The sequence below is a fragment of the Leguminivora glycinivorella genome, chromosome 3 (genome assembly GCF_023078275.1).
Source record: "Leguminivora glycinivorella isolate SPB_JAAS2020 chromosome 3, LegGlyc_1.1, whole genome shotgun sequence".
In the NCBI taxonomy this organism is placed as follows: domain Eukaryota; kingdom Metazoa; phylum Arthropoda; class Insecta; order Lepidoptera; family Tortricidae; genus Leguminivora; species Leguminivora glycinivorella.
This window is the reverse complement of record NC_062973.1, coordinates 15,162,802-15,178,090: the sequence shown is the minus strand read 5'-3', so window position 1 is coordinate 15,178,090 and position 15,289 is coordinate 15,162,802. Positions and strand designations below refer to the sequence as shown.

Sequence of the window (15,289 nt, the reverse complement as noted above, 5' to 3'; positions counted from 1 at the left end):
ATCCAATTGGAAGAAAGCTTAGCGCAGTATTTTATGAGCAGTTCATTAGGCAAGGGCCCCTGGGATCGCTGGAAAATAACAATCTCGAGCAGCCGACAGATGTAACGAGCCCTCAACGTCAGTGGGGATGATATCGTCGTAGCTTACACAGCGAAGAATGTTCGTCTTAAATAATTTTCACAATGTTTTATTCTAAGTAATGAATGCGAATTCGATTATTCTAATTTACTTCGAATGCGATTATTAGACAATACGAAATGACTACACCACGGTGTTCACGGTTAAAGGCCAGTTCAGGTACAAACATTTTTGCACATATGCCCTATAATTTCAATAAAGTAAAAAAATATATATATTTATCATAGTCTGCGCGACATTGTTGCGAAATGGTCCTACTTAAGGGCCCTTTTAGACGGTACGAGAACTCGTATGCGAGTTTTATTACATTGCGGTATTTGATGGCTGTGTTGAATCGTATGGAACCTCAACATCCCGCAATGTAACTAAAATAGCATGCGAGTTAACGAGCCGTCTAAATCAGGCCTAATACTCCTCCAACAGCAAACCAATATCAATAAAATTCAACCCTAAGTTATAGGTACCAATACATAACAGAATTGATGTCCTGACTTTTTTCCTGATGTAGGTATGTACTACAAAAGTTAAATACCTTACATCAATCAAAAAGTCACGACATAAATACTGTTATGTATTGGTACTACCTATAACTTAGGGTTGAATTTTATTGATCTGGATTGGTACTGTAAAGTGTTAACTTTAGATTACCTGATGAGTGGTTCTGGATTGGTACTGTAGGTGTTAACCTACCTACATAGCACCATTCTTGTTCAAAACACGAATTGCTAAAGGGTTCTCAAATCGAATGTTCACAATGGTGGCTGCAGCCACGAGTACCTTTGCCACGGTCATGACCAAGTTCTGTCAAAGGATGGTCGGGAGCGCATGTGACGTCACCGTTACGCAACGCTACAAAAATACGGTGTCGGCCTAGAAGTCTCAGCGCTGATCGATGGTCACCGTCGAGATAAGCGAGATGAGCGATCGGGCCTTATCGTTATCACGTGTGGAAGGAATCTTGGACGAACGCGGCAGCCTGGGACGCATTCGCATAAGACAGTCTGCGGAGACTGCACGCGCACCCTTGAGGCAGGCTCTCGAGGTACCGGCGTACGCGCATCCTTAAGTAGCAAGGGTGACGATGACACAACGGTAGTGCCGACATATCTCGATTACGTGATCTCATATCGGACTTTAAAAAGTGAAGTGTAACGTGTGAATCAAAATGGGTAAGCTATTTATTTGTGAAATTATTTTAAAGTTACCCTTATTTTAGTAGCAAAAAGGTAACACGAATGTAATCACATTCATAAATTTTTACTAATTATTTTACGCAGTTCTTTAACTGTAGGTACCTCCAAAATTACGTATTTAACGTTGAAGTTAGCATACTACCCTCTTTATGAAAACATATTTAACCGTATTATATTTTGATTAAAATAATGCTAATGCGTGTCATTGTGTAAGGTCACAGATATGCTAAACTAATTAAGCAAGATGAGGGTAGTTCAATGTAAACTCATGTTTATAAATAGATCAGCAATTCCCGTCAACTTTGTACAATGCCACGTCAGCAAATTTTAATTGATCCTATTTTGTTATCAACATTTAGTAATATAATTCGACTTTCGTAAGATATATACAGGATAATTGTTATAATTAAGAAAATATAGGTACTAGAGAACCTTAATGACGAAATAAAACTTAATAAAATCTCAATTCATCAACAAAATCTTGGTAACAAAATAGGAATTAATAAAAACAAATTTAACTTTTCCCTTAATTTTTGTACAAAGTTGACGGGAATTGCTGAGATACAGATACTTCGATTGATATGTATTAGTGTACGTAAAATGTAAATTAAGTATGCGTTTAATATTTATAAACTTAGCTATAGGTATGTATAGCTTAGCTATAAATAGGTGCAAACTCGTATGGTACTTAAATATTGAAAATGGACACTCAAAATAATAAAGAAAACACTACTTTAATTAGCGATTTTTACATATAATACAGAAAAGCGACTGACAAGAGCGTTCGGCTAATTTAGCGTGATTAACCCCTCGTATGCTTTAGACACGGATCTGTGCGTGGTAAATTAATCTATTGTTTTAAGGGTTGCTACTTCAATGATCAAAATTGACAGGCCGCATACGAGGGGTTAATGTCTATTCTAATATAAACGTCAAAACCGATATGATATGACAGATGGCGGTTTTGACGTTTATTCGAATTAAAACAGACCATGAGCACAAAATAAAATTGCCTTATGAATCACAAATAATGAAAAAAATACAAAATTTTACAAATAGGTCAGGTAGACTCGATAGATTGAATCCCATTTAAATGAAAAACACATTACCTCTCAAAAGTTTATGATTCCACCAGTCTTATTTTTAGTTATTATTTATTTGACCTTTATTGTGCAAGATAAAATATAAATGGCGAACTTAATGCCTAAAGGCATGCTCTACCAGTCAACCATTGGGTCAAACAGAAACTTAAAATTAGTGCGGAAAATATATCCGAAATTCAAAAGAGTTTGTCACTATCTAAATACTACATGTATTATCAATATATGTACATACATAAATACATGCAAATACATTTAAATGCATGTTATTAGTTAAAAATCTAAAAAAAATTGTCCCTTATTCAAAAATACTTTCTAAATTATATTTTGAAACATTTGAAATAGGTATAGCAGCTAATTGAAACAATCTGCGGATTGTAGTTAAAAACCAGCAAATATGTTTCGAATTTGGGGCATTAAAAAATCGATATTTTTTCCTGTTTAAAATATTTTTATTCATAATGTTTCATTGTAAAGTGATTTTCGGATCAATGTCCATTTCCTTGACTATTGTCTAATATGACCAAGACCTACTAAGCTACATTTAGAATCATTCACCCGATTCTTGCAGACATGCATTAAAAAGTCCAAATCAATTATAATTGTAAATATTTTCCGATTAATACTTTTCTTCAGTGATAGTTCATCATGTCTGGCAAGGTTAATTGTAGCCGGAAAATCTTATCCTCGTGTCAACCATTTTGTCTCTCAACTTTAAACATTATGTAAAAGACATAAAATCGTTTATTAAATGTTCATATTGTACAGGATTTACTTTTAAATTAGAATGAAGTTTACACGGTGACTCAAGCCAGTTCAATGGATATACTTTATACTACGATTTCGCGCTTGTCGGTCAACGCGACATCTCCTGTTCGGCACATTAACAAAAATTTTACTGTTAATCTACATGTTCACTCAAAATAATTGACACCTGTTTCGATTTGAAAGATGGCATTAGCTCAATTTTTTGCTAACGAACAATGCAGCTTTGAGAAGTGATAGCATTGTCTTCATGTGTCATCCAAAATGAACTACTTAGAAGGTTTTGACATTTTCGGTCTTGTGTTTTTATAAATCACATTTTCAGTACCATAATTATTTTTATTTACAAAATCAGCATGACATGAAAGTCCGCCTATGTTAATATTAGTCATAAATGGGTGAATCAACTTTTTCTTGCCATGGTCACGGTCCCCTGAATCACGCTGGTATTAGGCAAAATTATGCTACTGAAATTATGCAAGCATGCATGTAGTCCATGTCCATGTTTGTAGGTGGCAAATTAAGGAAAAGGCTTGTTAACACTAGAAAAATGCATGTTTTCATAGTTTAAGCAGCATAATTTTGCATAAAACCAGTGTGACTCAGGGGACCGTAACCATGGCAATAACAGGCAAGAAAAAGTTAATTCACCCAAATGCACTCGTTGTTATCGGATACTTTCACGATTAAATCGTTTTTGGTGAAGTTTGGTATGGATTTGCTTAACACTTTCGAAACCGGGCTCTACGCGGCGCTACGACATTTTCGCTACATACGGGGAAACCCATGTAATCGGCTACGCTTCTACGAGCGGTGTGCCCGACAGTCGGGTTCTTGGTAGCGAAAGTGTTAATGGCCAGGAAAAAGCATTGGATAGTTATAATCATTCATCACCAGATGCCACCAGTCCACGCACAAACGGCCTGACTCGTATCGTACCTTTTTTTAAAACTTTTGTTTCAATATGTAAATTTTATTATGTAGCTGTACCTAATTTATTTATTTTTATTGTAGCATTTTCTAAATAGAATGAATAATTAATTTGTAACCTACTTGATAATAACTACTACCCATAATAATATGTAGTTAAGTACTTTGCTGTAGCAGGAAGTGTGTTCTTACCGCAACTTTCAAAACTATTAAGTACTGCTACACATCAGACAGGTCTAAATCTCATATTGAGAAAGTAATATCTCGGAAACCGAGCTTTGGTAGGAGTCCGTATGAAAAATAAAAAAACTCAAAATAGCGCGGTTTCGCAAAACCAAATTTAAGTCAATTTTTCGCCCCCAAAAACTGCCTAGTGTTCCTCTAAATCGTTAGACTTGTTTTTATGATTCTCGAAATATATATTGACATAGAAGTATTTCTATGCAAATACAACAAATACTGGATTTTATATATAATACCTACAGTATATTATTTTATTCGGAATATGTATTTATTATATGTATATAAGTAGGTTTATTGCGATAAGTATGAATACTGACTTGTGTTTTCTTATTTAATTTTTAAAATCCTGCACCAAACTAAGCTTTCTGTTTAGCCCAATGGTTGACTGGTAGAGAATGCCTCAAGGCGTTAAGTCCGCCATTTGTACTCTTTTTTTTGTAAATTTGTGCAATAAAGTTTAAATAAATAAATAAATAAATAAATATATTATCTAGATTTTAAAATTAACATATTTATTTTATTAATGGTAAAATTTTGAGTAAAAAAAATGGGAAATATGGGAACAAATCAAATTATTTTAATAAATATTTTGATTTGTGTTTTGATTTTTTTTAAAATGGGAGTTAAATAAAGCAATTAAAAGTAGTACCTACTTAATGAAAACCTGCTGCATAAGCGGCGCTTCTTTTAATAGTTAATTACTTATTAAAAAACTAATATATTATGTGTAGGTATAATAAAATTATTTTGGATAAATAGGAAGCCTAAATTACAACCAGGTAAATCGTTTTGTTTGGCCATAAGTGTTACCTACTTGTTACGAAATTGATAACAATTATCTAGATATTAAGTATCTACTTGTTAGGTAATAATATACGTTTAATAACTGATGACACATTTTTCTTGTAATATTCATTATAATAGCCATATTTGGTGAAAATGGACACATGTTGATTTATCAAACATTATTCTGTTATCAAAGAAAATACAAAATGCAGTTTAGAGACTAACAGGCCTATATCGTCTGGCTCAGTGGTAATTTGTGGCCCCTTGAACAATGCGTTTTATGTTAAAAATAATTTGCCACCAACACTTGAACAATGCGTTTTAAGTTAAAAATCTAATAAGAAATTCATTGCCATGAACAACCCGCGTATTATTTCCGCATCAATCAAGTTTACTTACAAAGACCAAAAGTGTCGTTGCCAATTGTCAATGATATATGTCGTTATCCACATTCATATGCAAAACTCTTGTTAGCAGTCTAGTATAATTATGAGTATAGTTAAAAACAACGCAGTTAATTGTACATAGGAAATCTTGTCTTTCATCAGAGCCGTTAAACCAAATATAATCAGGAGTTAACGTTTTAGTTAGGCGCACTTCACATGGGTAGATATATAAAACATGTCTCCAATATTGCTTCTATTACATTTGGCAGAAAAGTCTGTATAAGCTGGAATTAAGGACAAAAAATCCGAAAAAATAAATTAACACATTTTTAGGGCCATCTTCTTCGACAGGCCAATACGTCTTATTATTCGAATTCTTCATCAGAGAGAGATAATAAGATAGGTTAAATATTTACAGTACACATAGATATAAGTTTGGAGCAAAAAACGAATACCATACCAATTTTGTATTATTTTAATCTCTAATTGAAAATAAAACAAAGGAGCCCTGTTGATAATGATCAGGAACACATCAGGTGCCGTAGCCGAATGGGATTTCTGCGACGCGAAACGAAAACGAAACGCCGCGAAAGGTAGTCGGCTCTGTCGCGCCAATACGCAAGAGCGATAGAGATAGATATTTACGAGCGTTTCGTTTCATGAGCGTTTGTGCCATTCGGCTACGTACCCAGAAAGGAAAGGCGGTTTCGGGACTTTCGCGGTGGTTCTTCGTTTTCATTTCTGATATACCCCATGTGTGTCTCGCTTTGGTTAGCAGAATCGGTATCAATTACGGCTTGAGTCATGATCCTCGTAATTGCCTTAAAGCTCTGAGAAGCGTCAATTATTTCAAGGAGACAAATTAATTTGTACATTGAATTGCGTGTGTATCCCTACCCGACCGTAAGCCCTACTTGGTCACGAGACCCAGCTAATCGAGGATCATATGCCCTGTCATTGTATCATTTATATCGGTAAAGATATGTAAATAATAAAGACTGGATTTTTTTTTGTATTATAATTGTGTCGCTTAACTTCATACTTGGATAAATCCATTCTGCTATAAGGATTATCTTTCAGATCAATATTATATTTTTTGTATGATCAACCTTAAAGCAGAATGGATTTAACCAAGTTTGAAATTAAGCGACACAATTATAATACAAAATAATAATAAAAAAAACCAGCCAAGTGCGAGTCGGACTCGCCCACCGAGGGTTCCGTACAAACTTTCTTTCAAACTACCTAGTAAAAATAATCTCATATTTTCATATAACTCTAATGACTTGACTAGAAGACAAAAGTATAGGCACTAATGAGTATTATTGTGTATAGCGCCATCTTCCGGTCAATTTGCTAACTAATTTGCGCGACCTGGTTTTTCAGGGATAATTCTTTATAATGTTAACCGATTTAAACAGTTTTTACTTTATTGGACAGAAGATGGTTTACGTAACATCTCGTATTAATTTGAAGTACGATATACATCCGCAAGGGTGGGTAAATTGAAAGTAAAAATCTGAAAAGTTTTTTGTGAATTAAAAAAAAGTATTCAAAATACAAACACGATTATATTTTTCCTGTAATATTTAGCATAAAACCAATGTTTACTAAAATTTTCATAATTTTTCGTTGGTAAACTTCGGAGATAAGGGGGGGAACGGTATTTTTTTTTACATTTTCCTTCAAAATTCTTTTTTTTTCCACAACAAAAAAATTATAAAAAATAGCTTATTTACGTTCAATTTGAGCTCTTTCCAACGATACCCCACTTGACCTAGTAACTTGAAATTTACAGTTTGCCCCCCTTTCATTTTGGCCATTTTCTACAATTAAAATTAATATATTTAAAAAAAATTATACTTTCTATTTGTAGAGGTTTACAATGTTCATAACTATTCCAAATTTCAAGTTGATAGCATTAGTAGTTCTCGAGATATTTAGGAATGTGACAGACGGACAGACAGACGGACAGAGTCGCACCATAAGGGTTCCTGTTGTACCTTTTTGGTACGGAACCCTAAAAAGGAGCACCTGCAGCGTTTCATTGTATGAAACATAATATATATTAAGTTCTTACCTATGTATTAAATATTTTTATCTTGTAGAACAAATAACTTGCTTGTACTTACATGAAATAATTTAAAATAAATAAGGACACTATTATTTCGTATTTGATGTAAAATACTTAATTAAACATGGCATGGTGCTTTTGTGTGGAAATTACCTAGGTCTATTTTATTTAATTCGAAATCTTTTATAATCGCACTATAAGGTCTATATGTGTGGACAATGGACAATGGACATGGACCATCAGAACCATCTTGATTATTTCGCTGACAGATATATATTAATGATACCAGTAAATGCCTACAGGATAACATCGTGTAGCTAAAAAAATCGGACTGAAAAGAGCAGATAATTTCAACCGTCCATTAGGATGATTAATTTTATTGTCATCAGTGTTTGCGGTGGTTGACCGGCGGGAATGATGGCATGGCCGTATACATCAGTTGTCATTTGAGATGTAATTTAATCCATATATGCCCATAGGGTCGTTTTCGACCCACTGCTGAAAACACGCTACTACTCATTAAAATAAGTAAAAGAATAAGGTTGTCACTTCAAAAAATAGGGGAAAAAATTATGTGTTAGGCACATATATGGGTTAATATGAACAATTAAATGACATTATGATCGTATACAATACGAGTACAATATATTTTTCCCCTCACTAGCTCGGAAACACGTGTTTTGTCCTTTAACACCAGCGGGTAAAAACGCATTTTATCCACTAGTGGGTAAAGTAATTTGACCTTGAATAAAGTCAAATTAACTGCTTTAAAATTGATAAAAATAGATGAATCTAGTAATAAAGATGATTTACCACCTGTGGAACTACTGGAAGCAGTGATAAACGCATTTTTTGCGTTGTAGTTTCCTCGCTATAGTGAGGGCAAAAGTTTTGTGTTACACTCGGGTGCAAATGTATTTTACTTCTCGTGTGTTAAAAATCTCGCAATTTCAGGATTCTATTCTCGAACCACTCGCTTCGCTCGTGTTTCAACTATAGAATCCTTTCACTTGCTCGTTTTTCAATTCCACACTCGGCGTTAAAATACAACTTTGCCCCTTTGTATAACAAATAACTATTGTAATAATTACTGCGAAAACCGAGAGAAAAAAAAACAATTATTTATGACCGAAAATTTGATGCAAGTTTTTTGTCGTCTGCCTATTTACATGTCTTATATGACTGGAATGTATGTTAGTAGTATGGTCATTAAAGAAACTGATTTGTGGCGTAGGTACCCTATCGGTCATGCCATACATGCTATCAATTTATTGATCTGAAATTAAAGGTACCTATTTGCAATTTCGTTTACATCTACATACTTAAATACGCGCACATACATACCAATCTAGACACGCTTTTAATATTAGACTTGTGCTCAGATATTTTTGCTCTCGTAACTTTGTAGATGTAAAGGAACGCGACTATACGTACTTGAGTACACTGTTAATTTATCCTTAAGGGCGTTCCCGGCGTCAATGACCTTCGATTGGTATCCATTGATATTATAAATATGTATAGTTTAATATTCATCTATCCATAGTTTAGGTTACAGTTTCCTTTTCCTTAATCTTTCTGGTTTAGCCCATTGGTTGACTGGTAGAGAATGCCTTGTGGCATTAAGTTCGCCATTTGTACCTTATTTTGTTGTGCAATAAAGATTAAATAAATAAATAAATAAATTTTACGATAGTTTCTAAAGCTTATCATATAAACAGCATCGTCTTCAAACTATATAGTATCTCATAATTACTTCATAGCTCATTGTTTCTGTGATATTTAGCATCAAAGTTAACAATTTTAGGGTCAAAACTAGTTTTTTGGTCATAACTTTTGTTTTAATTAGTTTAAAATTAAAATCTCTCTTGAATTTTCAGAAAAGCCAAAGGTAAACACTAAGATGTCGATTTCATGTAACACCCTTCACTAAAATCAAATTTCGATAAAAGTGTTTTTTAGACCATGTTTAAAAAAATCATAAAAAAAGTTTTTATTTTTTAAATAAGTATGGCTCTTACGAATAGAGATAAAAGATTGAAGAACCGAAGGCTGTTAGTCTTATAATTCTATCTGTACTGCAAATTTAGGAGTTTCAACTCAAAACCAGTCAAATATCGATGAAAACCGTGTGGAGCACCTTAAGGCTAGAGTCGCTACAGGGTTTTCACGTGTTGCTTAGTTACCTACTGCCTACTGATATGTACTTAACTACTTAATTAGTGATTTGATGATGATGACCCATTCAGCGCCCGTACTTGGCGCTTTTATTGCTGTGACAACCTTGATGCGAGTTGTTAAGGGGCTGACAACACCCAACTGAGCAAAATTGATGTTACTTGCACAGTTTTTTAAGACAAACTAATAGTTTTAGTAAGACAAGTAAATTATATGTTATTATTCATTATATTTCAACGAACATAGCCGTACTCGATACACGATTTAACGAAATCGGCTCGATAGAAAAAAATTGCAAAAATTGGTCTCGAGTTCGTCATTTAACAGTTCTATGTCGTTCAATTATTCACTTAGTTGTCCATAATTAAAACTAGTGGCTCTGGGAGCTGTAGACCTTCGCGAAATGCTTAGAGAACGCAAAACTGAAAGCTAATTAAGTGATTATCGCAGTCAAGTCATGACCTCATGACAGCAACAGTTTCAAGCGACATATACTCGTACGCTATAGGCACTCAACTCAAGCCCTTAACGGCAATTTCTGCATTTAACATATAAAAACTGTGGGGCTATCATGCTTGCACTTTTATCACTTATCAATGTGGATAAGACATAATTATGTCAATCTCACACTGACTAACTTGCCACAACGTGACGGGATGCTTTATCCGCGTAGATAAGTGATAAAATGGCAAGTCCTGCCCTTGGTTTTGTTATCATCTTTTGTTTTGTACTCGTGTCGACGCTAGCCCGCAAAGTGGGCTTTTCGCTTCTAAGCGTCACACGAAAATCCTAACCTAACTTAGTTTGGATATTTAATAGGTCTTTCTTTTTTCGGGGGCTGGGCCCCCCAAGACCCCCCCCCCCCTTATAATCACTCTTGTTCGTCGCAAGAAAACCTTAACCTAACTTATTTTCAATAGGTATTACGTTGGTACTTCGTGGGGGCTACCTCCCCCCTGGGTGTTTCGCCGCAAGAAAACCCTAACTTCTTTTCAATAAGTACAACGGTGGTATTTCTTTCTTCGCCCCTCGTCGTCCACAATTTGTAAGCGTGTCGACGCTAGCCCGCGAAGTGGGTTGCTTATTTTCGCTTTTCAGGGTCACAAGAACACCTAACCTTACTTAGTTTGGATACTTAATTGGTGTTTCTATTTTGCGGGGGCTGCGCTTATTTTCGATCTTAAACTTCGCAAGTAAACCCTAACCTAACTTATTTTCAATACGTACTACGTGGTATTCCTTTTTGGAGCCCCTCTTGTGGGTGCTTCTCCCCTCGTCGTCCATTTTGGTTTTGTTATCAATTTTCGATTTGTAAGGGTGTCGACGCTAGCCCGCGAAGTGGGCTGCCTATTTTCGCTTTTCAGGTTCACAAGAAAACCCTAACCTTACTTAGTTTGGATACTTAATCGGTATTTCTATTTTGCGGGGGGCTGCGCCCCCCGAGCCCCCCCCCCTTATTTTCGATCTTAAACTTCGCAAGAAAACCCTAACCTAACTTATTTTCAATAAGTACTACGTGGTATTTATTTTTGGCGGGGGGCTTCGCCCCCCGAGCCCCCTTGTGGGTGCTTCGCCCCTCGTCGTCCATTTTGGTTTTGTTATCAATTTTCGATTTCTAAGGGTGTCGACGCTAGCCCGCGAAGTGGGCTGCCTATTTTCGCTTTTCAGGGTCACAAGAAAACCTTAACCTTACTTAGTTTGGATACTTAATCGGTATTTCTATTTTGCGGGGCTGCGCCCCCGAGCCCCCTTATTTTCCCTCTTAAGGGTCGCAACAAAACTTTAACCTTACTTAGTTTGGATACTTAATTGATCTTTCTGTTTTGCGGGGGCTGCGCCCCCGAGCCCCCCCCTTATCTTCGCTCTTAAGCGTCGTAAAAAAGACCCTAACCTAACTTATATTCAATACGTACGACGTTGGTATTTCTTTTTGGCGGGGGGGCTTCGCCCCCCGAGCCCCTCTTGTGGATGCTTCGCCCCTCGTGGTCCATTTTGTTTTTCTTATCAATTTTGGATTTGTAAGCGTGTCGACGCTAGCCCGCGAAGTGGGTTGCCTATTTTAGCTTTTCAGGGTCACAAGATAACCCTAACCTTACTTAGTTTGGATACTTAATCGGTATTTCTATTTTACGGGGGGCTGCGCCCCCCGAGCCCCCCTTATTTTCCCTCTTAAGGGTCGCAAGAAAACTTTAACCGTACTTAGTTTGGATACTTAATTGATCTTTTTTTTTGCGGGGGGCTGCGCCCCCCGAGCCCTCCCTTATCTTCGCTCTTAAGCGTCGTAAAAAAGACCCTAACCTAACTTATTTTCAATACGTACTACGTTGGTATTTATTTTTGGCGGGGGCTTCGCCCCCCGAGCCCCCCTTGTGGATGCTTCGCCCCTCGTGGTCCATTTTGTTTTTCATATCAATTTTGGATTTGTAAGCGTGTCGACACTAGCCCGCGAAGTGGGTTGCCTATTTTCGCTTTTCAGGGTCACAAGAAAACCCTAACCTTACTTAGTTTGGATACTTAATCGGTATTTCTATTTTGCGGGGGCTGCGCCCCCCGAGCCCCCCCCCTTATTTTCGATCTTAAACTTCGCAAGAAAACCCTAATTTATTTTCAATATTCAATTCAATTTCAATATGGTATTTGTTTTTGGCGGGGGGCTTCGCCCCCCGAGCCCCCCTTGTGGGTGCTTCCCCCTCGTCGTCCATTTTGGTTTTGTCACAGATCAATACAACAAGATGGCCCTTACAGGGCGACTCGCGGTCACCAAGCATACGACAAATCAGGTTTATAAAAGTTTGAACGCGTGCGACACCGATCAGTAGCGCCCAAGTATACGACCCGCTAACAGTGTCCGTGTCCGCTCGGGAAAAAATCTTAAATAATCAATTTTGGTTGCAAACAATGGTCTCTTACAGCATAAAGTGGTGTGGCAAGTCTTCTAACACTTCTACATGTAAAAAAGATGGAACAACATTCCACAGTTAAGTCAAATAAATTATTTTGTTGAATATTGTTTATTGTCCGCGGAGTTCATTTATACTGGTCAATATGGTTGTGCTGAGCGGCGCCGAGGCGCGTCCATCCCTCTTTACCGAGTTAACAATGTGATATGCTATCCCTTTCACGTAAACGACTAGGCATGGGGCCATGTTAGTTTATGTCTGTTGCGGGAACTTCGTACTGCCGTTCGTACCATGTGCTACCATTTTATGAAATATAAAAGAAAGCAGATTTGTAATAGTGAATAATTATCTAGAATCTGTAGAGTCTGTAGTGGTATTTAGTTCATTGATTAGTTTAGAATATTTAGTTGGTTATTTAACTTAGTAAACGTAAGTAAAAATGCACAGTTTAGTTATTAGTTACTAGAATGATTTTTATTGAGATGCTATCACAATTATCATCCTCCTTGCGTTATCCCGGCATCGGCATTCGCCACGGCTCATGGGAGCCTGGGGTCCGCTTTGGAAACTACTACCAAGATTTGGCGTAGGCACTAGTTTTATGAAAGCGACTGCCATCTGACCTTCCAACCCGAAGGGTAACTAGGCCTTATTATAATTTAATTATAATATTATAATTTGTTGCAAAACAAATTCACCACAGTACTGGTACCGGTACCATTGTCTATAATAGACATGTCCCATTCCCATCCCTACTGCTAATCATAAAGGCGCGCCATTATTTGAAACGACCAATGGCAGCACCGTGCGCGCCCGCCTCACCCCGCAAGGATTGGTGATTTGCGTCTCGAACAATATCGCTTGCATTTGGCTTCTAGTGGGGTGTTCTGTGGGTTTTGTTATCAGTTTTTGTTTTGTAAACGTGTCGACGGTAGCCCGCGAAGTGGGTTTCCTATTTTCGCTTTTAAGGGCCGCAAGAAAACCCTAACCCAACTATTTTAAATACTACGATCATACGATGCATCGCCAACTCACTAATTCAATCTATTTGAAAGTGGCTGCACATAACACTTAAATTCGCACCGATTAGTACAAACCACGGTGGTGCAGTGTCATTCATGGTACATTTTTTCCCTCACGCTAGTCATATTTCTAGGTTCGATTCCCGGCAAATGCAAAACTTTTTGTATTTTTATTTTTATTATTTTTCTTCTTGTTGCCAACAGCTATCATAATTATGTTACGAAGTTTCACTTATGCCGCGCGGAGGGACTCCACGCACAAATTTTTAATGTTTGCGTCCGTTTTCTTTAGTCAAACCAGAGAGTATAGAGTCTTAGTCAGACGAAGTTATATAGGTCTTTGGTCAGACACAATTTTGTTGATTTTTCCGAGGTAAGTTTTTATCTTCTGTTTAACGCCATCTGTGAGAATATTGTGGCGTGACGTTGTAGGAGAGGCATCGTAATTATTTCAGCTCATCCTTTCTATATCAAATTGGTTAGTACTTATTTTTACCATCTTCGGCACTACATTTATTTATAAATAATAAGTTTTTTTTGTACTTCAAAATTATTAAACACTGGATCATAAAAAATAAATATAAATAGTCTTGTTACATAATTAAATTTTACGAGAATCGGTTGAATAGAGGAAAATATACGGACATAAAAATGCAAATTTCGATCATCAAGCAAACAGGATTTTACTTTCTACTGAAAAAAAATTATTATATGTATATAAAATGTATATATCGCTTAGTTGGTTAAAATATAATTATTATAATAAAAAAATCAAATGCAAAAAAAAATACAAAAATTATGGCACCTGGAGGATTCGAACGCAGAACTTGGTGATTAGAAATTTGAAAAAAAGCACGGTGACTTACCACTGAGCCACCCTAACACATACGTTGATTGGCGAAATTAAAATGCTTATTCTCATGCAAAATTACATATTTTTACATCTACCGTCTAAACCTGTGTTCTAAAACGTCTGATTTTTTTGCCAAGCACTCTATATACATGCATCTAAAAGACAAGACTTTTAAGATATCGATACGGCTAAAAGTTAAGGCGTGAGGCCCCATGACTTTGTAATTTTTTACAATTTCCAAAATCTGGGACGACAAAAAAATTTTATTGAGTCATAGAATCTGGTCACAAAATTTCACGCGAATCGGTTGGGAAATGCGAGCTGTAGAGCGAGACATCCGGACATACAAAAGCAAACTGCTTGAGTTAAAACGTAGCCCTTGCTTCGCTGCGGTCAATTACAATAACAAAAATATACATATCTAAAACACTAACGAAACGTATTGCACAAATAATGCGCCTTTCTATTTTATTTTAATATTTTTCCGTACTTTTCCTAACTAGCCGCCCCTGTTTTAGTGACATCGCGCTCTCACTTACTCCCATGCGAATAGACAGTGTACGCTAGCGTCAAGGTCATTGGGTGCTGTCAGCGTCTTAAGTTGCAAAGTGCATACATACTCATACTACATAATTTTGATGTTAACTATCTTTTTAACGTGCCGAAGTCAACGGTACAAACATGTATTTGCAGTCAGACCAAGTTCACTGCTATTGCTGGCTGA

General features: G+C 36.4%; 1 protein-coding gene across 1 annotated transcript in view; it reads left to right on the top strand.

Annotated features, from left to right (window-relative positions):
* The first annotated feature begins 1,122 nt into the window (after window positions 1–1,122).
* The window catches only part of LOC125224691 (synaptic vesicle glycoprotein 2C-like), a 29,528-nt gene continuing 15,361 nt past the window's right edge, over window positions 1,123–15,289 (top strand). Inside the window, exon 1 of the mRNA XM_048128123.1 lies at window positions 1,123–1,307. Coding sequence (XP_047984080.1) covers window positions 1,304–1,307 — 4 coding nt within the window. The 5' untranslated portion in view covers window positions 1,123–1,303. The remainder of the gene's footprint in view (window positions 1,308–15,289) is intronic.